At 34.4% G+C, this 24,881-nt stretch overlaps 1 protein-coding gene across 6 annotated transcripts in view; it reads right to left on the minus strand.

Moving 5' to 3' along the window:
- POSTN (periostin) overlaps window positions 1-24,286 on the minus strand; it is a 37,438-nt gene extending 13,152 nt beyond the window's left edge. For all 6 annotated transcript variants that reach the window (XM_030309384.2, XM_030309373.2, XM_030309367.2 and 3 more), the window contains exons 1-16: window positions 24,129-24,286; window positions 22,732-22,830; window positions 17,577-17,641; window positions 15,655-15,812; window positions 13,113-13,277; window positions 12,065-12,211; window positions 11,174-11,315; window positions 9,833-10,045; window positions 9,118-9,252; window positions 7,577-7,725; window positions 6,347-6,483; window positions 5,028-5,158; window positions 4,357-4,487; window positions 4,148-4,250; window positions 3,978-4,045; window positions 3,208-3,253 (exon numbers count right to left, since the gene is read on the minus strand). In XM_030309384.2, the coding sequence (XP_030165244.1) occupies window positions 3,208-3,253; window positions 3,978-4,045; window positions 4,148-4,250; window positions 4,357-4,487; window positions 5,028-5,158; window positions 6,347-6,483; window positions 7,577-7,725; window positions 9,118-9,252; window positions 9,833-10,045; window positions 11,174-11,315; window positions 12,065-12,211; window positions 13,113-13,277; window positions 15,655-15,812; window positions 17,577-17,641; window positions 22,732-22,830; window positions 24,129-24,247 (2,008 nt within the window). In that variant the 5' untranslated portion in view covers window positions 24,248-24,286. The remainder of the gene's footprint in view (window positions 1-3,207; window positions 3,254-3,977; window positions 4,046-4,147; window positions 4,251-4,356; window positions 4,488-5,027; window positions 5,159-6,346; window positions 6,484-7,576; window positions 7,726-9,117; window positions 9,253-9,832; window positions 10,046-11,173; window positions 11,316-12,064; window positions 12,212-13,112; window positions 13,278-15,654; window positions 15,813-17,576; window positions 17,642-22,731; window positions 22,831-24,128) is intronic.
- Window positions 24,287-24,881: the final 595 nt, after the last annotated feature.

Raw genomic sequence — 24,881 nt, forward strand, 5'->3', positions numbered from 1 at the left:
CTAAGTGAGGAATTCTATCTAGAGACCTGTAATTTTGAACTGCAACACTAAAGCTCTTTACCTTCTTTAGTACTTCTTGAAAATATTGGCTGCATAGCAACAGAAGACAAATAAACATGATTAATTTCATGCGATTCATAATATCTTCAATTGCATTGTTGGGTTTTTTTTCTCATAAGAAAAAATGAAAGACAAAGACAAAATATTTTTCATGCATTTGATAACAGTGATATAGAGAGGAAAATATGAAAAAATAGTTCAAAATAATTAAAAGTAAAAATAAATTTCAACCAGCCAAATATGAGCTCTATGCAACAAATATGATATGATCAGTATTTAAATTATAGGCTAAAATGTTTAGTTTTCAGCCTTAATATCATCATCATTTTTTTAAAACTTAGAAGTATGTATTTGAAATGTGCCATCCATCCAACTCAGAAAATAATATGCAAAATGTATTTAAAATAGCAGCAAACTATTTGGTTGACTTTTTTTTTTTTTTTGTACAGATTAACTGGAAATGTGCCTCTGGAGCCATACAACCAGAGCTACTGGCTTTTGTCATTTCTACTTAGAAACCTTAAAAGATGGCTCCATTAGGGGTGCCTGGGTGACTCAGTCAGTTAAGCTTCTGACTTCAGCTCAGGTGATGATCTCACAGCTTGTGGGTTCAAGTCCTGTGTCGGGCTCTGTGCTGACAGCTCAGAGCCTGGAGCCTGCTTCAGATTCTGTGTCTCCCTCTCTCTCTACCCCCCTCCACCCCAACTCACTCTCTGTCTGTCTCTCTCTTTCTCTCAAAAATAAATAAACATTAGGGGCGCCTGGGTGGCTCAGTCAGTTGAGCAGCTGACTTCGGCTCAGGTCATGATCTCACAGCTCGTGAGTTTGAACCCCACGTCCAGCTCTATGCTGACAGCTCAGAGCCTGGAGCCTGCTTCGGATTCTGTGTATCCCTCTCTCTCTGTTCCTCCCCTGCTCATTCTCTGTCTCTCAAAAATACATAAACATTAAAAATAAATTTTAAAAATAAATAAACATTAAAAATGTTTTTTTTTTTTAATGATGGCTCCATTAGATAGTGGGCCACACTAAAGCTAACTGCAATTATAACAGATTGTGTTGACACATTAGAGATGAGATGTTAGCACAATTTGGGTTCCTGTCACATTCTCACCTTTGGTTTCTGAAATGTTTAGCTGTGTCAACTTTTAAAAATTCCTATGAGTTCCAGACCTTAATTGTGACTATGTTTCAGTCATATCAAATTTTATATCTTGAAATCTTAATTATGAAGCTCTAAAATATATCAAATCTATGCATCTAATTACTGATCCCACAAGTGGTCTTGCCACAGGAAACCTTTACAGGAAAACTAAATCCACAGAGGTATCTGCTGCTACTATCAAAATGGGTTAATTACTTTTAGCATAAATTTTCAAGTGGGACTCAAAAGTATGGGATGTTGCTATAGGTTGGTAGCTTTGTTTCAGTCTTGCTTGACTGAAGACTTAAATAGTTCTGACAAGTCCTGGGCTGAGGATCAAATACTGATTTTATTCTTCTGTACCTCAAATGTTATGTGTTTGGCAACATATACTAAAGAGAATTTTTCCCCATACAATTGAAAACTATGATATTTTGGGGATAAGAATAATATATAGCAAGGAAATTAAAGAAATTTTAGAGACAAGTCAATAAAGGAACATAAAAATGGAATCTTAGTTTTAATTATTCTCCACCTCTATTTGAGGGGCACTTCTAAATAGCAGCATTCCCATGTGGGGAGGAGTTAAAGAAACATCTGGCATCAGAATGCAAATCTCTGAGCAGTTTCAAGAGCTTTGAGTAGGTAGACAAGGTGTATTAGACTTACATATTTTCGTAAATCGTAACGTATTTTCGGTGAGTGAGGATCCAATTTTAAGAGAGGAAAATAAAGGAATTATAATATTGTGGCTCACTCTAAGCAAAATATTGCATTGGCACATGTAGAAAGTAGTGGACCTTTAATGGATAAAGTAGGAAAGGTAAAGAAATATAGTATAGTTATACATCTTTAGTGAGAAAGATGACATAACATTTCTGATGAATAGAGCCCATAATGATTCTTTAATTTGTTATAAAATATATACAAGATTGTATACTTCCATACTGGAATTTATACCTGGTTGAATCATAGCTATTCCAGCTCCATCTTTCAAACAGTGCTGAGCTGGCCTGATACTGGATTTGCATGTGTTATTATTACATCATTGAAATCAGCAGACATTTTGTTTTGCTCCTTACATTTTCTTTATTCTTTTTCCATATCTAGTGTAAATCTTAAGGAATTTTTTTTATTAAATAACAGAATGATCACAGTATAAAATGGAGTTATTTTCTAGCCAGGGTAAATGTGGGAATTGAAGTAATCCTTTAACTACTGGTGCATTTTGAGTGTTTAATTGTAGAGTCAAAACAAAATGAAAAGAATTTCTGCTTTGAAAGCTACAGCAAAGGAAAGAAAAAAGACAAATGACGAAAAAAGCACATTGGAAAAAGAATACTACACGTCACAGTTACGAGAATGAAATGCCCTTTACCATTGTTAAGTAGTAGAAGTTTAATTTTGATAATCTGGTAAAGTCAGGGATAAAAGAACCTTGGAATCTAGGAACTTAGGTTTATTGCCTGGCAAAGACCAATTTTTGGATTTGGATTTCTCCCCATCCACTTTTGGATGGGGAGAGTTTTTGAACTGCCAATTCATAAACATTAGGATTCTTTGGCACACCCCTCCCACCGTGCCCTTAGAAAGCTGATGGCTTGAGGGTGGAATGAACTACAAATCCTTCAGCAGTGTTACTTCTGTGTCCATACATCTGAATTTTCAGATAGCTCTGGGATGTCTTTTGGCTGTCTCTCCTCTTCGTATGTTTGTATGTCTTTTTTTTCCATGCTAGCAATTATATTTTATTGCTATTCCCATATCCTATCATTCTTGTTTTTCAGATGAATGGGAAAGTGGTCATAGAGGCTGAATGGTAATGGCCCTGGCTGAGAGCTCTCATCCAGACCTTAAGCCTGTGTCAAGTGGGATGAAATTTGCCATTGTTTGGAATTCTAAATACCAGATTATCAATAATTTCCAAGTACAAAGTAAATATTGTGTTTTATTTTTTGTACATCTTGTCACTTGTATATGACAAATATTCATTATGTACTTACTGTAGACAGTCATGGGGATTTCTTTGAAGGTGCTACCACGAACAAACTGAAAATAAATACACTTGTATTTAGTAACATGAAATTAGTAGTTTTATTAACAAAATTATGGCACCACTTTAATTCTTACTAAAGTGAAAATAGTGAAGGTATCATTACATTTAATAGAAATGAAGTCTTCCTATAAACCATTTTACAATCTCCTGCTATTGGGTCAGATGGCGTAAAAATTATTGAAGGTGTTACTCAAGAGTCTTAAAAATTATGGAATAGTTAATCCAAAGTTAAATGTTTATTAAATAATATTTCTTATGTTTTCTGATACTTTGACTTTATAAGGATAAAGGGGGAAAATACTTTTTTGCCTTTAACTACTGTGATTAGTGATAATATTTTTACAAGTACATACTTTCTCTTTCCCTTATATTCTGTAGCAAAGGCATTTGGTGATAGAAAGATTATAGTATTTTTTATCTGCATTTCTTTTCTTTCCAACTGGACTGTATTTTTTAAATAAAGGGACATCTCTGATTCAGCTTAACATTTCCCATTATAGTTAATACAGTGCTTGAGCCCAAGTAGGTTTCAGAGATATTTGTAGAATAAAACCATAAAGAAATTATGTCATTTACTCACGGGTGAGCCAGTGGCACATAATCAACAAAGAGTGGTCCAAGTCCAGGGTACATCTAAGCTACTCATGTATACATTTCTAGTCTTTTATGTAAAACCTGCAATATCTGTTTAGGAACAAATCCAATAATGTTCTGTACCTTAATCTGGATGTATTTGATCAGTTTATTAAGGATTTCCAGTAGCTGATCATTTCCAACAGGTGTGTCTATGAAGAGGAATATTAATATTGATAAGAGCATTTGAAATACAAATACACGCTTCTATTGAAAAAAGATGTAGCCCACTAGTGAGTTCAGTAATTACCAACCTGCTGGGTAGAGGAGTTTATCTACAACATGAATGACACCATTCGTTGTCATGATGTCAGATTCTTTTGATTTCACTTCATTCACCAGAAGTGTATCATTTACCTATCAAAACAGGGGATAACATCAGTGAGAAGTTTAATGAAAAATTAATACGAAGATAATTGAACAATAAGTGAATGCTATCATAAATTCATTCTAGAGAACTCACTCCTTTCAGATAGATTTTGCTTCCTTGTGTGGTCTTCAGAATGTTAGTAACACCAGGTTCGAATCCCTTTCCAATGAAAACTCCTGGTGTCAGGTGATAAAGGATGATGTTTTGAAGGGCATTTTTGTCTCCTGGAGGGAAAAATATATATTTATTTATAACGTGTCATATTTTTTGATAATTTGATACTAAAAAAACTAAGGATAAAAATATTTCTTTGTCTTTAGTTTTTCCACACTGTGATTTCTCATCATTTCATTGTTCCTTCAAGTTGCTATCAACGAATGCCATGTCAAAACAGTCACTTCAGTCTGTTCAATCAAAATATTAGCCAACTTACTGGGAGGAAAAAAATCAAATTATTTTTGGAATTGGAATTGTTTCTTTCCTTGTCACCTAGTTGTGTGGACTCGAATAGAAACAGCATAAGTGAACATCTAGGTCAACAACATGACGGCAAGCAACTGCTAATGTAATGTAATTACTAATGTAATTAAGAACATTAATGAGTGACTTTCCATATATTCCATGTGGAATTAAAGGAAACTAATGCTAGGCATGAATATTAAAGTGGGGACATTTTTGAGGCTGACTTCTGTGCAGGAATGCTTGAGGAAGAAATGAGATCCTGAACACAAAAGGACAAATATCTGGTATCCACTTTTACTCACGAATCAGAATTTCTTTTTCTTCATTTGTCATTCCCTTAAAGGCATCATTGGTTGGGACAAATAAGGTCCAATCTCCAGGTTGTGTCAGGAGCTCTTTCAGGTCTGCGGCTTCAAGTAGGCTGAGGAAAATGCTAAGCAGGAAAGATATGTATATTTATTCTGTTAGATTTAGATTTAGGTATGCTCACCCACAATGCATGGAATAAAAGAGCATCCATACATTCTGGAAAGCATGAGAAAGTGTTCATACATTTTCATAGTTCAGATGCAGTTTACCTGTTAAGAAAGTTTAACCAGGGGGAAATTATTTAAATATACATATGGTTTTTAAAATTTCCTAAACTCGGGGAGTGCCTGAGTGGCTTAGTCAGTTAAGCGTCCAACTTTGGTTCAGGTCATGATCTCACAGTTCGTGGGTTTGAGCCCCATGTCAGGCTCTGTGCTGACAGTGCAGAGCCTGGAATCTGCTTCGAGTTCTGTGTCTTCCTCTCTCTCTCCCCCTCCCTTATTCATGTTCTCTTTCTCTCTCCCTCTCTCTCTCTCAAAAATGAATAAATGTTAAAAAAAAATTTTGTTTAATTTCCTAAACGTGGTTTTTATCCTATAAAACTTAATAAGGTCACACTTTATAACAAAAAAGAAGTGTGTAGTTTTCATTTAAAATTCTACAAACTAGTCTTGGCTAGTATATAATATCATTTTTAAAAATTAAATATTTAATGTTTATTAATAAAATACTTATTAATGAAATATGTGTTATTTTAATTATTAATAATTATTAATGATTTTAACATTTAAAAACTTGGGGCGCCTGGGTGGCTCAGTTGGTTAAGCGGACAACTTCGGCTCAGGTCATGATCTTGCGGTCCGTGAGTTCGAGCCCTGCATCGGGCTCTGGGCTGACAGCTCAGAGCCTGGAGCCTGTTTCAGATTCTGTGTCTCCCTCTCTCTGACCCTCCCCCGTTCATGTTCTGTCTCAAAAATAAACAAACGTTAAAAAAATTAAAAAAAAACATTAAAAAACTTAAATACAAAAAAAATTTGCAAGGAATAAGTCCATCTATTAAATTATTTCACTCACCAAAGCATATTATGGTGAACTAGAAAGTAAAATAGTGTTAACATATTTCAGTTTTGAAAACATTTGCATGGACTTCTTACTGTAAATTCTACGTTCAGTATTATTGAATACTGAATGCCTTTTGGAATACTATGAAACAAAACTATGTTAATAGTTCTCGCTCTCTCTCTCTCTCTCTCTCTCGTGTGTGTGTGTGTGTGTGTGTGTGTGTGTGTGTAAATGAAACTAATAGGCTTACCTAAAGCGTTTATCTTGTTTTAGTTTTTCATGGAGGGATTTCTCTGCTGGTTTGATGATCTCTCGGAATATGTGAATGGCACCATTTCTTCCTTGTTTGCTTCCTCTCACCATGCATGAATTTTCAATGCAGACAGCCTAGCAAAAAAAAGAAAGACACAGCTGTACATGTCCTTAATCGAGATGTCCTAAGTGGAAGTAGTTGCATAGTTGAGTTTCTGGAATGATTCTTCTAAGAGGTCTTCTGACCTCTGTGACTGGAAGAAACAGCATCTCAGTTCTGTTTTTATGGTCTGGCACAATCTGATCTCACACTTCTTATTGGGTCAGTTACTAGCTAGGCTACTCTATGTATCATCATCAGGAAATAACAAAAATTCACCAGGAAATAGTTTCATCAGGAAGTCACAAAAATTCCATAGAATTCCATGCCTACATTCTTCTCCAGGTTCTAACCATTCTTCCACACCCCCTTTAAGAAGCTTTTGCCCTTTAACTCTTTAGGACCTTCTTTATTCCTGACTTCAGTGCCTTTTGTGATCTTCACAAATATTTATTATATTTTCCTGACTGCGAGTCCCTATCAATTTATTTTGTAGTGTTTTTGAACAAATATATGTATATGCAGCCCATTTTCTGCAGCCTGTAAAATATGTGTCATGGAATTGTGGAGCCATAGTGAGCAGCTGCTGTGCGCCCTATCAGGTAATGCTTGACTTCCTATGAAACCTTTGAGCTGTAGATGCGTTTGTTACCTGGACAGAAATTGAACAGCACTGCTAGTTGAATTGTAATCTTCATTAGTAATACTTTCTAGAAATTTTCCCTCAGAAAAAATATGTCAGAGCCATTTTGTAGACATCAGAGATCTTTATGTGTCTATAAAAAATTACCTTGTAAACTGCACAAGACTTCATAAATCAAAAGCTTGCTTTAGAGAACTTTTAGTGATTTCTAGAATTGAAATAATAAATGCCTCAGAACATAAAGTTATTTATAATGAAACAAACTCAAATTATCTGATTTATTATTACATTGCACTTTTTGTGTCCTTTCTTCACAGTCTTTTCATACATTACTCAGTTCCCTGATCCTCCTCTGAATATTTACTATTATAAAACCACATTAATAAAGTTCTAGAAACATTCATTATAACACCATTCTTAGACAAGGACATGTCATTTGACATTTAGGCCAATGTGGAAGTCTTATATTTTCCTGATTTACTTACTGTTCGATAGACAAAGACTCTGAGCTGTTTGCCTCCAATGGTTTCAAGTTTTTGTCCATTGTAAAGCTCATTAAGCCCAACTTTTACTTTCAGTATGTGATTCTGCAGAATTAATTTAAGAAGCCGCTGATCCATGCTCAGAGTATCATCTATAAATAAATTCACGAGGACAAGGATTAATTAGAAAGCATTAAAATTCCTCCTGGTAAGAGAAAATCATGAAAATGGGAAATCCCTAATACTACCCATATTGTGGATTCTGCGCTCAAAACGTGTATGAGTCAACTAACTGCTCAAGGCTATGAATTCTATGCACCAATCAGGAACTCTGAGATATTCCATCAAATGAGTATAACATCATTCGGAGGAGTCCAAACGATGGACTCCATCTCTGTAAGGGCTACATAGTGTTGTGTGGTCATTGGCAAAAGTGAAGCTCTAATATCGGCCAAGATTTTTTCTGAGAATTTGATATACGTTAATCACATGAAAGACTATGGATGAATCATTTATAAATTTATATTTACCTCTGAAGAGAAAATCAAAATACATACACTCTCTTAAATGTGGGTTAATGTCAACACATGTGGATATAGTTATTACAAAGAGGAATAATAGTATTTCTAGGAATTTGAATTTTTTGTTAATAACACTATGTACCACAATTTAGCATTTCAAAAAATATTTTAAAAATAATGCTTGTTGGGGCGCCTGGGTGGCGCAGTCGGTTAAGCGTCCGACTTCAGCCAGGTCACGATCTCGCGGTCCGTGAGTTCGAGCCCCGCGTCGGGCTCTGGGCTGATGGCTCAGAGCCTGGAGCCTGTTTCCGATTCTGTGTCTCCCTCTCTCTCTGCCCCTCCCCCGTTCATGCTCTGTCTCTCTCTGTCCCAAAAATAAATAAACGTTGAAAAAAAAAAAAATTAAAAAAAAAAAAATAATGCTTGTTTTTTAACTACTCAATTTTGCCTTATAATTTAAATACATCTTTATGAAATCACTTTTCTGGAAAAAGTGGCAGGTTGCATTAATCTAAACACCATCCATGATTAGCAGCTCTTAGATAAAATACTTATAATTATAGTTTGCATCATAATATGAAAGTGATAATAAATAGTCTCTTGCTTTTATTTATTTATAATTTGACACCTCACATCAAATTTTGAGATGCAAAATATACTTATTTTTTCTTAAATATTATGTTGGTGTTAAATAAACAAATCAGATTTATTTTTCTTAAGATCTATTAATACATACCTTAAGTGTGCTGGAAACATGATTAGAGTCATAGGATAACTGAACATCCTTTATCAAAAACTTTCACTCCCTGTAGGCTATTATCTATTCTAATGAAATGTTTTGAAATGAAGGACATTTTAACAGAGACGACATAGTGCTAATGATGTGTAGTCAATAAAGTAATAATCAGCACCTTGTAGAATGTCTGTTATTCCTTAATGCAGACAATCATGGTGAAGAAAAATAGTGTGTGAAGGTTGGTGGGGGGTGGTGGGAGAGTAGGAATGACAGTATCCAGTACATACCTGAAAACGCATTATTCACAGGGGCCAGCAAAGTATATTCTCCATCTGGCCGCAAAGCAGATGCCAAGCCTAGTTGGGCCACGAGGTCTGTGAAAGTGGTTTGCTGATTTCCAGCCAGCTCAATAACTTGTTTAGCTGTAAAGGAAACCATCACCATCCCAACAACGTCATCATTGTTATTATCATCATTCTGAAGTCAGTAAATCAATTCTTGGCTGTTTTCTATAAGCTATTTACTGCAATCACAATGTGATAAGATAGTCTGCCCTTCCCTAGTAATAGTTCCAGATTCCCTTTTTTGGGGTTGATACAGAAAATTTCAGAAAGAAAATATCTTTCTGGCTTCTTACTTTTCATTGTCTTTAATTCTCTATTCCTCATCTTCCTCCTCTCTCTGCTGTTGCGAATGCCATAGTTCTTTCATTTATCCAAAGCTGACCATTTGGTTATATCTTTCCCTCTGTTTTCAGGAAAAACCATGGTACTTTGAGAACCTTGATAAATTATGAAGTGTTAGAAACTCTGGAAAGCTGATGTTCCATGCATGGAATGCCTGTGATTAACAAGCTAACTATTTTAGTACTCAGTTCACTATTTTGTATCTGTGCTTCACATACCATTCCTTATACTACACATTCATTTTTCATAGACTTATTCTTGAGGCATCATAATTGGTAAACAGTAGTACGTAGAAGAATATGAAACTGTTGCTCACCAGAATCAGGAATTAGGACCTGATCAATCAAATGGATAACACCATTATTTGTCACGATATCTTTTTTGTTCACCATTTTGATTCCATTTACTGTTATACTGTCACCGTCACATCCTATCTCAATGGTGTTTCCTTCCAGAGTCTCAAAGACTGCTCCTCCCATAATTGCCTCAGAACACTGGAGGGTGTTCAAAAGGTGGTACTTCATGAGGGCTGGAGAATAAATTAAAAACAGCAAGTTTTTAGATCAAGAGAAACTGCACTTAACCCTTAAAAGATGTGTTTCACTGTGGAACTAATTATTCCTAAAAAATAAAATACATATAAGACCTAAGTATTGACTGAAGATTTTTAAATTTTGTTTATGTTCTAGGAAAGCTTCTTCCATTAACTATACAATAGAAATAGCTCAGCTCAGTAGGAAGAAGAGATCAGTTGTGTGAAATGATTTGTGTAGCACTAGAAAATGTGTTAGAGAAACTTTTCACTGTCATAAGAAAGTAATTTCTGATGTGAAAAAAAAGAAGAGTTGCTCCTTTCAAAAGGCCTGTATTTATTTGTGATAACTGTTCCTAAGTGCCCAAGCAACCTCTTGCCTTAGCCACTCATAACAGAATGTCTACATATAATTTGTAAAGACATTAGTAGCGGAAGATTAGTAGGGTAAGACAAATCATTCCCTAAAGAAAACATCTGGAGAATAGACAAAATGAAGATGATTTCTTGGAAGATACCTGAAGGAATTTTAATGCCTCAACTGTATTTTATCCATATCTGCATCATCCAAGTTTTTCATTTTAAATCATTCAAAATATATTTTGGGAGAGGCTAAGTTAAATGTACTACTCACAATGTAAAATCTATTTGAAAATAGAAAGGGAGATTAGAAAGAAGGCAAATTCTGTGTATCAAATAAGTAATGGCCAAAGAGAACCATGAAGTTTTCTCAACTCAATGATATCTTTTAGCATAAATTTAAAATGAAAAGCATCGCATAATACATATATGATATTAAAATTTGATGATCTAATATTTATTTTCAACAATGGCTAAATCCTTTTTAATGCCTGCTATTTATTTGCTTGAAAGCAGTACAAAAGGAATGTGATCTTTAGGATATTCTTATCTTTTAAATTCATTATTTAATTACTCTGCCTACTCTTTCAAGGGCTTTGTTTTCTTTTAAGATTTTTAGAGTCCACCTTAAGAACAAAAGTTTGTCTTTGCCTTTGCTTATAAAAGCTGATAATCTTGGCATGACTTAATCTTTTTTTTTTTTTTTTTTCTCTTTTCTTCTTGGAATTCTGGGAGGGTTCTCAAAGAGGAGGAAATTTTTAGTACCTTCAGAAGCCACTTTGTCTCCCATGATCCTTTCTAGGACGCCTCGTGGAAGCTTCTCAAAAGCCTCATTGGTGGGAGCAAAGAGAGTGAAGTGACCATCTCTTCCAAGGGCCTCCAGAATATCAGATGTGATAGCAGCTGCCTGAAACACCAACATGCTTTTTAGAGGCTTGCACACTGCAAATCCAAAGGCAAATGACAACACACTTCACCTAGGCTGATGCAGGGAGCTGATTGTATAGAAAACTATAGAAGTTTGTTCTTGCTAGATCTTTAAAACATTTTTTGACACAACCAACTATGTCCTTTCCAACTTTTTTTGTAATAATGGGAATTCTGCCCATGCTTGTTTGACTGTAGCAATATCCAGCAGTACATGTAACTGAGATGGACACATACTAAATACACCAAATACACTATGGGCACATAACTAACCATTCTTTATCTGTCATGTTCAAATAAATATGATTATGTCATAGGAGATGATTTCTTCCGTGTAAAATAAAAGTCTTTTCATTTCAAGAAACACATTTGTTATATTTCTGCCAGAGTTTTAAAATAGCATTTTATGGGGCGCCTGGGTGGCGCAGTCGGTTAAGCGTCCGACTTCAGCCAGGTCACGATCTCGCGGTCCGTGAGTTCCAGCCCCGCGTCAGGCTCTGGGCTGATGGCTCAGAGCCTGGAGCCTGTTTCCGATTCTGTGTCTCCCTCTCTCTCTGCCCCTCCCCCGTTCATGCTCTGTCTCTCTCTGTCCCAAAAAATAAATAAACGTTGAAAAATAAAATAAAATAAAATAAAATAAAATAAAATAGCATTTTATGGTTAGACTCTGAGAGAGAAAGGAGATGTTTCAATGGTCCAAGGCAATCTGCTGTTATTTCTTCTACTTACTCTAAAAGATGAGAGTTCATCTTCTGCTTCAATGAAGTCTTGAATTGAGGTACCAATTTGTGTAAGGACACGATCAATGACATGTACAACACCATTTGTTGCAATCTGGTTCCCATGGATGATTCGAGCGCAGTTAACAGTGACAACCTATAATTATTTGGGAAAATCCAAGTGCAGAAATCAGAGCCATCCATTGACCACTGAGACTGCAAGGCCATTATTTTTCATTTCTGCTAGTAAATGTAACATGAAGGAACCGACATTCTAAATGTAAATGTTGAGGATGAAGACATATATTGTTCTGTCTAAAAAAGAAACTAAGAGGAAATAGGACCAGTTGAAAACCCTATCCAGTTACACTCAACAAATCTAGAAACTAAGGCAAAAAAAGCATTTTTTTTCATTTGAGTTATTGCTTTTTTTCCTTCTCTTCCCTTTATAGACATAGTCATAAACTATTTCAAATGCAGATCAATGAGTTACATTAAAAAAAAATTCTACCGGTCCTAAAATAAGTTCTGAGAGAGAGAAATAATTATTGAACAAATATAATCAGTTCTATTGCAGTGATTTCCTAATTATTGCCTCATTGTTGACCCTTTTCATCCCTGGAAATTTGTTGAAAGAGCCCTATGACTCTGCTGGAAGTTTCCCACAAAGACTCTTCTCTAAATACACAAGAACATAAATCAGTACAGTAGGTAGAGGATGAATAAAGGAATACTCATTCTGTGATTATTCTTTGATAAACTCTTATTTACTATTTTTTCTTAGGTTGTTATTTTTAAAACACATCAACTAGTAAAATCTCCTTTATTAAGAACATCTAAGTCTGCTATCAGTCAACAGTGAATTTAATTTCTTCCTCACAATCACTCTCTAGTAGAAATCAGCCACTGAATTAGAAATTTACATGCTATAAATGTGGGGAAAAGGCATAATATAACAGTCACTAACATTTTACTCTTTCTGTGAACATTATAAAAAGGTATAGAAAAAATTAAGGGTGCTATTACTCAGAAATGTACTTTTTATTAAGGAAACTTACCCCATTAGGATAATGGTTAATGAAAAGTCCCAAATTGTTATACATTGAGGGAATAATCATGCCATTTTTTAAGTCCTTGGTCAACATTCTGTTATTAACCATGTGGCTATGTAAAGCATTCAATAATTCAACATTTACATTGCTCTCCAAACCTCTACGGATATCCTAGGAAAAATTGAAATAGTAGAAGTTTATTTTATTGAGGTTCATCATTAAAATACTTATAATCACACTATTTCTTACTCTCTTGTTACTTTCTTATTGCATTTCCCTGATGATCAAATCAAATCAACATAATTAAAATTATATTATTTCAATTGATTAAGTAATTTTGTAAATTCAGGTACTGAGTTAAGGCTCCTGAATCTGATAGAGTGCTTGGACATTTATAGTGACAAAAAATTTTTTTAAATAAAGATATTGATGGAGAGACAAACTTGATGTAAATTAAAGGCTTAGGGCAATATGAAATTATCAGACATTTGAAATATTTTAAATGGTAAACAAAACAAAACAAAAATGGCATTATATTTTTGTACAACATTTAAATTTTAATGAGGATGTTATGTTTATTTCATATCAAATTCAAGAATTCAACCATACTGTACCTTTTTTTTAATCCAATATATATCCTATATATGTGTAACATATGTATATCCTATATTACATGATACTGTATATGGCTCTATGGGAAAGTCTCTATCTTTAAGGTATTTATGATATAGGGGCAGTTAAAAATAAACATAGTAAGGGGCGCCTGCCTCAGTTGGTGAAGCGTCTGACTTCAGCTCAGGTCATGATCTCATGGTTAGTGGGTTCGAGCCCCACATTGGGCTCTGCGCTGACAGCTCAGAGCCTGGAGCCCGCTTACGATTCTGTGTCTCCCTCTCTCTCTGCCCCTCCCCCACTCACACTCTGTCTCCCTCTGTCTCTTGAAAATAAATAAATGTTAAAAAAAAATAAACATAGTAATATAAAGAATAGAAGGAGAAAAAAATGCTGCTAGGGGTCAAATGAGGAAGAGCAGCTATTCAAGGCTTGGTAATAGATCTTGAAGGGTAGACAGGGTAAGAATGGTAGTGATCATTCTAAGTCCAGTTGCTGACACAGGGTAAAAGTTGGGAGAGCAGATGTTGTCCAGTTTGGTTAGCACATACTTTTATCTTTCTTAGATAATATTAAGAAAGAATTTTAGAAAAGTATGTGGGACAATAATGTGGAAGACTTTAATGCCTGACTAAAGTATAAACTAAACTGGCAACAAAGGGCCCCTGAAGATTTTGTGGCATTGGAATATAATGTTTAAACTGGGCTTTAGGAAGGTTAATATAGTGATAATGCATAGCAAAAAGGAGGTATCAATTAGGAGGATGAAACTTGAGATATAGGTAACTAATAATAGTTTGTAAGAATTAGAACAGAAATAAGATGACTAACAATTTTCAAGCCTAATACTAAGATTGATACTCCCAATTATTTGGGGGAGACTGGGGGAAGCCAGAAGAAAAGCAAATGTTTATGTGAAGAAAGAAAATAGCATTCTCTTAGATACCTTTTTGTTTAAAGACGCAGCAGTGTATCTAAGGGGAGATATTAAAATGGACATTAGAAATACTCTCCTGGATTTCCAAGGAGAGCAACTACAGAAACAGATTTCATGGTTATACACGCTAAAGTCATAGTTGAAGTCATCAGAAGTATATATAAAGAACAGAGTCTAATTCCTAGTAGAGACTTTAATAAGACCCATTCTTAAGGAAGGAAGAAGAGGAGTCAGCAAAAAGAACCAGAAGGGTGGTTAAGAGATGAGGTCAAAGACAACCAGAAGAGAGAGTTCCATATCGCAAGCAATTAAACATACAGTTAATGTAGCAAGATAATATCTAGAGGAATCTGCCTAAGTTTTACTAAATATTTGACTCTAGTGGTAATTATCAATTCAACTTCATATCAAATAGAAAGTAGAAATATATTTCTATACTAATTTTACAGATTAGAAATTTAGTGTATTATAAAGCAGATTATGCACAAAAAATGTGAAAATCAAATGCATTATTTACAATATTTCATTTAAATATTCCTACACATATATACATATGTCAATGTCTGAGCAGCCATCTATATTTACATATAATTAAAAGTAATTAATTGCATCTCTAGAATATGCCTTTATAATAAATTTTAAATTCCACTAGGCTTCTTAACTTACTGTTCTATTAGATATGTCATCTAAAACTCAATAAATCTCTTCCCATCAAAAAAGAAAGAGGATAGGAGTAAAATAGAATAATGACAAACACCAGTTCAGTCCACTCTTGGTTTTCCCTTTCTTAATTGGTCTATGAACCTACTGGGTAAGTTATTCCACTTATGGATGTATTAAAATACTTTACTCCTTACATTTAGTAACTCATCCTTTTATGTATCCTCATGTATCTATTATAAAAAGATATAAAATTTCTATTAATTTCCAAGTTAATAAATCCATTCAAATGCAATAACTACAATAAAAATAATTGTATTAATAAAAATAGTGAATTACAGAATCCAAGTTGTCCCAAGCCTCATTACTCGGTGCAAAATAAGTAAATGATCCCTTTCCTTCAATCTCTTCCCTCAGTCTTGAGACATCAGAATAGCGTTGTGTTGTGGTGGCTCCCACGATGCCCAGAGTGCCGTAAACATGGTCAATAGGCATAACTGAAATAATCAAGAAATCAAGGTCTTAGAATAATATTTCAAGAATATTATTTCACAATCATTTGAACTTTATACTAAGTTCCTCAATTCATTTAACTGAAAATTTTAGCAATAAAATTCTCTGCATGAATGATCAGTTTTATACAAAGATTGTCACTGGAGTGCTAGATGATAAAACACCACTGAAAACTATTATTTCATATATCTTTCATGTTGAGGGAAAATGAATTTTAAATTATCATCTTGGTATAACACTTACTCTATGTAGGTTTGACTCCTCTTATGTCAATAATAGTTCAATTATAAGTATCAATAAATATTTCTGATTCACTGAACAGAAGAATATGCTCTTCACTTCTCACTAAAAGAATGGCCAAAGGTAATATTTTCTTTTATGTTGGGTTAAGGCTCTTAAATGGTATAATATTGTTAGGTATTGGGTTATTAATTTTCATAGATTTGGATTTCTAAAAGAAATACGTAGACCTGCTTCTTTTCAGCATAATTTCAGGAAGGAAATAGATGGCAGTATCTAACACTTCCAGAGTATTTTTCCTGAACTTCAGAAGAAATATTAATATATGAATATCAACCTGAAAGTTGGTACAGCCTATTTATTCATTTTTTGACCCTATCTTATTTGAATAATACCATAGGAGAAGTGGTTATTACATTTGTGAATATATCAAGACTGGGTGACACAATTAATAATCAAGTTATAAAATCAGAATTTAAAAGACCCCAAAAGGATGAGGAAAATGAGTCAAGATTAACAAGTTAAATGTAACAGAGTTCCATGTATATCTTTACGCCCAAGCTGAAAATATAAATCCTAGAAAAAGAGCTGACTTGATAGTATTCATAGTCAGGCCAGACTTGAAGTTGAAAAACAAATCCTAGAGAAATACCCAACTCGATAGAAAGAACTGTAATCAGTTTTTAACTGATCATAAATTCATTAGGAGCTGATGATAGCATGTGGTTACCAATGATAGTAACCAAAGTTCAGGGGCCCCCAAAAGTGAAGAATTTGTCTTGATGATATTCTCTCAGATGCTGGGACCCACATAGATTGCAGACACCAGTCTGGGATCAGATTCAGAAAAAAGATGACTGGACTGGAGGCTTTTTATGTGTTGGTGTCCATGATGGTGACAGCTCCAAAGTTTATGTTATATTAGAAGAACTGGGGATGCTTAGCCCAGAGAAGAGAAGAGTCTGTTGGGGAAAGGAGTATAGTGGAGGAAGTATGTGATGATTGGTATTAAATATATGAACGTTTTTTCAAAGTTGTTTCAAAGAGGAAATAGATTAACTTTTTTCTCCAGTTGGCAGTTATAGGAAACCAGCTTTCAATATGAGGAATGTTATAAGATCAGAGCTGTTCAATTAGAGATTATGCCTTTCCAACGAGTCCACTCCATGTTTGTAAACAAATTCAAAGACAAGGATTTTGTAGAGAGGATTTTCATTCTTGAAGGAAAATTGAACTAATTTGAAGTTACAACCAAGCTCCTATTGTCTGGTCCAACATTCAATGCATGAGCAGTAGGTTTTAATACTTTATCACCATGACAAATTCATGATTAACACAAAGATATTGGTGGTTTATCTTGGATTTATTATGGTGCTAAATACACACACATACACACACGCGCACATGCACTCATACACAAAATTGGGTTCTCTACAGGCTAAGCTACCTCAAATCTCTTTCTTCACACAAGACACGCTCCTCATTTATTTCAGTAATTGAAATTTTACCTGCTGGGCAGCCTTTCATTCCTTCCATCCTCATATAACCAGGGCAACATTCATATAACACCGTCCTGTAGGTCAGAAGAAAATTAATATTAAAATGGGGAACTACACAGAATTCATTTTGTTATAATCTTAGCAGAAACATACCACTTACTGTGATGATTTTTGAGACTCTAGAATTGTTTATTTCCTGGTATCAAGTTATTTACATTACTTTGATTTCTCCATACAACGTCATGGCATTATAGAAAAGTTCCAGGATCTTGAGGCAGAAAAATGGGGTTTATGGTTCCCAGTTCTATACTTGGTGGATGTGTGACTTTGAGCAAGTAATTTAACAAATTCAAGTGTCAGTTTCTCCAACTATTTAACATGGATATAGTATCCCTGACACCTACTCACAAGCTAGTTGTGAGTCTCGAATAAAATGATGCGTTGGGAGGGGCGCCTGGGTGGCGCAGTCGGTTAAGCGTCCGACTTCAGCCAGGTCACGATCTCGCGGTCCGTGAGTTCGAGCCCCGCGTCGGGCTCTGGGCTGATGGCTCAGAGCCTGGAGCCTGTTTCCGATTCTGTGTCTCCCTCTCTCTGCCCCTCCCCCGTTCATGCTCTGTCTCTCTCTGTCCCAAAAATAAATAAACGTTGAAAAAAAAATTAAAAAAAAAAAATGATGCGTTGGGAATCACTTCGTAAACTATAAACGGTCAGAAATGTTTATTAGTATAAGGTTATTAGAAACTAGAAACATCAGGAAATATATTAACCCCTTTCAATCAATAAAAGCTATTCTACTGCTAACTAAAATAATGCTATTTTACATTTGAATTGCCAGTAATTAGTTTGATCATACTAAATACAGTCCTTAATTTATTTAATCCAATGTATTGTATTGTTTTCAAAGACAATACAATATTCAAGAAAATGCTATTCTGTTCATAGTTAACAAAGTGTATTAAATTATATAAGGCATAATTAAGACAACAAACCAGAAAATTCAGCAAAGATGTATCCAAATCAACTTTGTATAAATTACTATATTTTGTGGGAAAATAGTAACCTGAAATCATCTAATTTCTTTTATTTTTTTAATTTATTAAAAATATTATCCTGATCTTCATTTTATCAAATTCCATTTGACATTTTCTGGTGTTCTTCAGATTCTAGCATAGGTAATATATTTTTTAAAATACTTTTATTTATTATTATTTTTGAGAGAGAGTAAGAAACAGAGCACGAGTGGGGGAGGAGCAGAGAGAGAGGGAGAGAGAATCGGAAGCAGGCTCCAGGCTCTGTGAGCTGTGAGCACCGAGCGGACATGGTGCTCGAACTCACGAATCGTGAGATTATGAACTGAGCCAAAGTCAGACACTCAACTGACTGAGCCACCCAGGCACCCAGTAATATTTTTAATTAAAATTTTACATAATTCTCTGTTTCCTCTCAATAGAAATACGAAGGTGAATGCACAAAACAAAAATTGGAAATGGGGGAATATTATCACTGAAGAGGAGATATAGACCATTTTGTAATTTTTAATTGATAAATTCCATGTCATGCAATTTAAAATAATTACTTATAAGCTGGTTATCTTGCAATTTAGTAATTAAGCATGCATTAACTAGTTCAGATATTTTATTTTGGCTTTTTTCTAGTTGTGATAATTGTACTCAAGAAGTATGAGTAAATGAAAGAATATATTTAAGAGAAAGGTCATATTTTCTTAGAATGATAGAAATTACAATAAAAGAAAAAAGGAGAATATTAATGATATAAGAAATTATCTTATATAGCTTAAAAAGTAAATAAGCTTTTCAAATTGAAGCCAGGTCCATTAAGTGATTATCCATGATTTGTGGCCCTGTTTGTCATCTTAGAATCCTATTTCTCAGGGGCGCCTGGGTGGCTCAGTCGGTTAAGCGTCCAACTTCAGCTCAGGTCACGATCTCGCGGTTCGTGAGTTCGAGCCCCGCATTGGGCTCTGGGCTGATGGCTCAGAGCCTGGAGCCTGCTTCCGATTCTGTGTCTCCCTCTCTCTCTGCCCCTCCCCCGTTCATGCTCTGTCTCTCTCTGTCTCAAAAATAAGTAAATGTAAAAAAAAAGAAATTAAAAAAAAGAATCCTATTTCTCTATTTTCTTGATGTCAATTTAAAAAGTACAATGTAACATTATTTATTCATACCCATATATGCAGTAAAATATGAATATTCATACCCATATATGCAGTAAAATATGAAACACGAAATGTTTCTGGCATGGAATATTAACTTAAAGATAGTTGACAGATAAGACATGGACAAATTTAAGTGGGGAATGCCAATTTCAAATTGTTCTTCAATTTCAAAATAATTTCAAGAATAGTTGGTATTAGAATACGGAAACTATATGGGAACCTTAGGCAATTCCTAGCATGGCCTCTGAAATAATTTATTCACTAACATCCCCATATAAATAAATTTGAATACTTGGATGCCAAAGGACTGATTCAGAATGTTTCCACGTTAGCTTTAGCATATATTATACATGATTAAAAAACTGAGACACATATTTATTGGTCCAATATTGATAGTACAGGACTTGACGTAAAATAGTGAATAGAAGAGGAAATTGTTAAAGTAACAAAAATTTCTATAACACTTGCTAATATGAACCAAAGATTAGCCTTACCATAGACAGTTCACCAGATGGAACAAAATTCCAAAATAATCAGTTGCAATTTAAACTGATAGTTGAACAATATGGTTATGTGAGTTGATATTTTAAAAACAAAAAAGTAGGTTTTTTCAGGAGATCATTTATTCTATACAAAACTTAAATCTCTCACATGGTTGGTAGAATGAAACAAGAGTAAAAAAGAATCATAACTGTGCACATCTCTGAAAGTGGAAAATCTATCCTCATTTTCTGAATAGTATCTAAAAATCTCATGAAAATGGAAGCTGAAAGGAAGACTACAAAACACTATGTTATTCAGCCAATATATGTTATGGAAAATATCTTAAACTTAGGAAATTCATGTTTATCATTAGACCTGCCCAATTATTTCCTTCAAATCTGCAAAGCAACTGTTCAATGAGAAGACAAGCATTTCTGTCAACTGATACAAAGAGTCCTAAAGATGCCTCTGGAAATTTTAGCAGCTGCAAGCAGATGGCAAAACAGACATTCCTCTCGTCAATGTTATTGATTTATTTGATTATTTGAAACTAGCAGCTAGCATTTATATTTATTTCAGAGCACAAATGTAAATGTGGTTGTGAAAATGAAGCTACTTGGGGGAAAAAAGCTAATATAGTATAACAAAGGAGACACTGTTATGTTTCTGATAAAAAGCCAGGCTTCGAAACAGGATTTTCTTTTTTTTTTTTTAATGGAGAGCAAGAAAGAATGTTGGCATGACCTTTGCACAAGCCTTGGCATCTCTAACCATGTTTAGATGGTTAAAGTGAGATTACATCATACTTTCCTAACTTTCAGGAAGAATGCAGTAAAGATATCCCCTGAATATTTCAGACAGCAGGTCCTTTCTTATGTAGTTGGTGTGCATTCCAAATATGCCTCATGGTAACCAAGAATGTGAACAAAGGAAGGAGAATCCAGAGTTTTGGAGTTCCCAGCTGGGGCCCAGCCTGCATTATGGCCAAGATCATTGCAGTCGCTGACTTGCATTGTAATTGTGTGAATGACTCACAAATCTAGCAGATGTCTGCAAACAAGTAGGAATTAGATCCAGGCCAAAAAGTAACTCTATCAAATCAGTTGAAACTCTATTAAGCAAATGAATAGGAAGAGGCAGCAAACTCCTGTGGTGTCCTAGACTTAGTTACCATGGGGAAGTAGAGTCCACTAAGGTTACATACATTGAATATGTGATTTGTATCTGGAAATAAAGATAATCTTATGTATTTTAGGTAGGGATCTGGTTACAACCCCTTTTCCCACCCACATATATCCATTTGTTAAAGCACTTTACACTTAAGGACAATCGATATTGTGAGTTACTTAGCGATTTCACAATCATCAAATCATTCTACCCACCCCCCACCCCCAGAAACTCTGTAAGTATAAAATCGACATTCACAGGTAAAGAAACAAAGGCTCCAAGAAGTTAAGTGATGCCATATTTAGTATTTGTACCAATACTATTAAGTTAGGAAGAAGTTTTTAACAATCCCCCAATCTTCCACCTAAAGTTTAATGATGATCTACTAAGCAGGTTCTCATTCAGATATTTAATTCTCAGGGCATCCTTCATCAAGAGTGGAGTCCAAATTAATAGGAAGCACTCTTTTCTTGATCGGGAATGGTATCACTAATCTTTGTGATACAGCAACTTGCTCTTTCTATGACTCAGCTCCTTCCTTTTAAAATGAAGAATCAGACCACTCGAGTAACTCTCAACTTGTATATATGCTCAGGATTGTATTTTCCTACCAAGGTTTATTGATAGATTAAACCACTATGCATGTTTATCAAGTAATAAAAAATATTTTCTTCTAAGTAAAGAGTGATTGTCTTTTTGCCTATGGAGATAGTAAATACAATGATGGGCTTTATCACCTTTGTGGACCTCTGGGGATCTGGCAGTGTGGGATGGAATAATTGGATTAAATGAAGAGACGAAACTTAAGTTCTTTCCAACTTCGAGTGTTGATGAAAACTTTGAGGTAAACTGGAGTAATTCAGATAATTTCCAAGTGATTGTAGGGAAACATTAATTAGTGCTTCAAAAATCCTGATATTTTAGATCAGTTTGTTTTTCTGGCTCATTTTTTTTTTTTTTTTTTTATAAAATGAGGAAACTGAGGAAACCATTTTTATAAAGTGAGGCATAGAGGTTAAGTGTCTTGCCTAAAAAAGAGGGCCAAACCAGGGTAGAAATGCCATAGTCTCCCACTGATTCCATACCAAATTACATGGCAATGTGATTGCCATCGACCTCTTTTGGACCTCTGTGACACATAGATTCAAGGCTCATGAGAGGTGCATTAGCAGAGGGAGAAATGCAGGGAGAATTCCTTTATTCACCTTTATGATATATATATTTTTTGTTTTTAAAGCTTTCAATTTGGGAGAATATTTTCAAGAAAAATGATGCATGTGTCCAAGGAAAGGCGTAGTGTTGCTTTGGGGACTGGGACATTAAGGAAAAGATGAGACTTACGTTTTCTTTCCACAGATGGCACCTTGGTACCAGTTCCTACAAGTGCTGAAGTATTTCTTTTTGGTGCCTAAAATCTGTTGAAGGGCACAGACATTTGGGCTGGAAGACAGAGGGAAGGAAAGAGAGTTAGTGTCCTAATGACAACCAGTGTTTCATACCTTCAGGTCAGATGATTCAGAAAAAAAGTTAACATGTGGACTCAATTTTCAAAGATGTGATTCTAGTCTTGCAAAAATCTACTTCTTGATTCAATCATACTGAATCATTAGAAAAACTAAATTCTAGGAGAGAAAAAAGAGAGAGGAAATTATACATCCTTGAGAGAACACCAGCGTTTCAAAAGTTAATTTAGTAGGAATATTCAAGCAGCATTAAGTTCAACTTAGTTTTGTTGTCATGTGTGTCTTATTATTTCTAGTAGTAAGATAATCTACTGACCCTTCCTAAATCAAACATGTGCTCATTTGGGATTCTAATCTGGAACAATGGACTCTGGAACAGTGAGGAATCAGAAAGCAAAGAGACAAGTTTTCCTATGTCAAAAAACACCGCATTCTGTCATTTTCTAGGTGAGTAATCACAGAAGTAAATAAGTATTAAAATTAACTTGAATAATATGGCTGCACAAAGGAAAATCTATGTCTTTGAGTGGAAATAGATCAGAACATCCTGTGCCAGAATTTTAAGTGTTTTTCTCTCTTAAAGAGATTGAAGTTTTATTTGCACTGTAAAGCAAAGGAACATTTGAGCATTGTGAAAATCTCTCTGAGACATTAGAAGAGTGCCAAGATCCATTTCAAAAAAAAAATTATAAATGGTTGGTTAAGTTACTAAATTATGCCTGGTAACTTTAAAAATGCTAAGTTGTAGTTGGATTGATTCCAAGAAATATGTTACTTTTGCAAATTTTACAGAATGCAGAATTTAAAAGCATTCTTAAATGCTTTAAAATATTTAAAGAACTAGTTCTATTACTCATTATTTTATTTTCATACATAATTTAAATGACAATTTCCTTAACATTATGTGAGATATTTCAAAGATAACTTACTTAATGAGAACCCTAACCATATATATTTTTAATTTTGGAAACCTCATTTCAGGTTTTTGGAAGGAAATAAAAATACAAATAAATAAAATAATAAATAAATGTCCCGTTAAATGTTGTCAATTAGATTAAAATTATGTAATGCTTCATAAAAAGCAATTACATGAAAATTACCTTGACAGAAATTTTTAAAGTTGAAAACACATTTATAAATCACAGAATACTCATTTTTATTGTTACTTTTTAGTAAATAAAAAAAAAACCTGAGGCATATATAAGGAACTTTATGTATACTTACACATAAAACAAGCTAAGAAAAAAAAATTATAAAAATGAACTACTGACTTACCCCTGATCCCGGCCCCTGATTCGGCTATGAGCCAAGATCTTGTCATAATGGCCATTGGCATTTGCAGAGTTAACAACAACCAGCAAGAGTAGAGAAAATATGGGTAAGAAAGGAATCATCTTTAGTCTCTCCGTTACAGTTAGTCCACGAAGAGAACTGGCAGTGGGCTTTGGAGAGCTCAGAGTTTATATACATGTCAGAGTCGTGGGAGGGAGCACTGTATAACCTGGGAATCTGAGCTCTCTCCAAAAAACATCAGCAACTTCAATTTGGCAGCTAAAATGCACTTTTGTTATGTTTACTGAACACATCAAGCATCTTTTACTTCTCATTCTGAAGAAGATATCTATTTTTATTTTTAAATAATTTATATTTCCCCTTAATAGCTGACTCCTTGCATGTTCATATTTCAGTTTTATTCTTTTGTAAGTTGGAGGGGTTTATGGAAAATGCTTTTGTCTGGGTTTTAAGGAATATTCTGCCATTCATCCCTGTCAGAGTATATGTCCCTGTGCTCAATGAGATCATTGTTTGATCTTATCACATCTTATCACATTTAGATCACATCAGAACTGAAAGGTTATTATTTTTCACCAGGAACAAATGTAGATGTAAGTTTGATAATTTTAAGGCAGTAATGGCTGTTGATCAAAAACAGATGTTGGATAGATTTAAAACTTGTACAAAATATGAAATAAGAATTCTGATTGCTGACGAAACACGGAGAAGAGACTACATTTTCCTTGCAATCCT

This window comes from Lynx canadensis, chromosome A1 (genome assembly GCF_007474595.2).
Source record: "Lynx canadensis isolate LIC74 chromosome A1, mLynCan4.pri.v2, whole genome shotgun sequence".
Lineage (NCBI taxonomy): Eukaryota > Metazoa > Chordata > Mammalia > Carnivora > Felidae > Lynx > Lynx canadensis.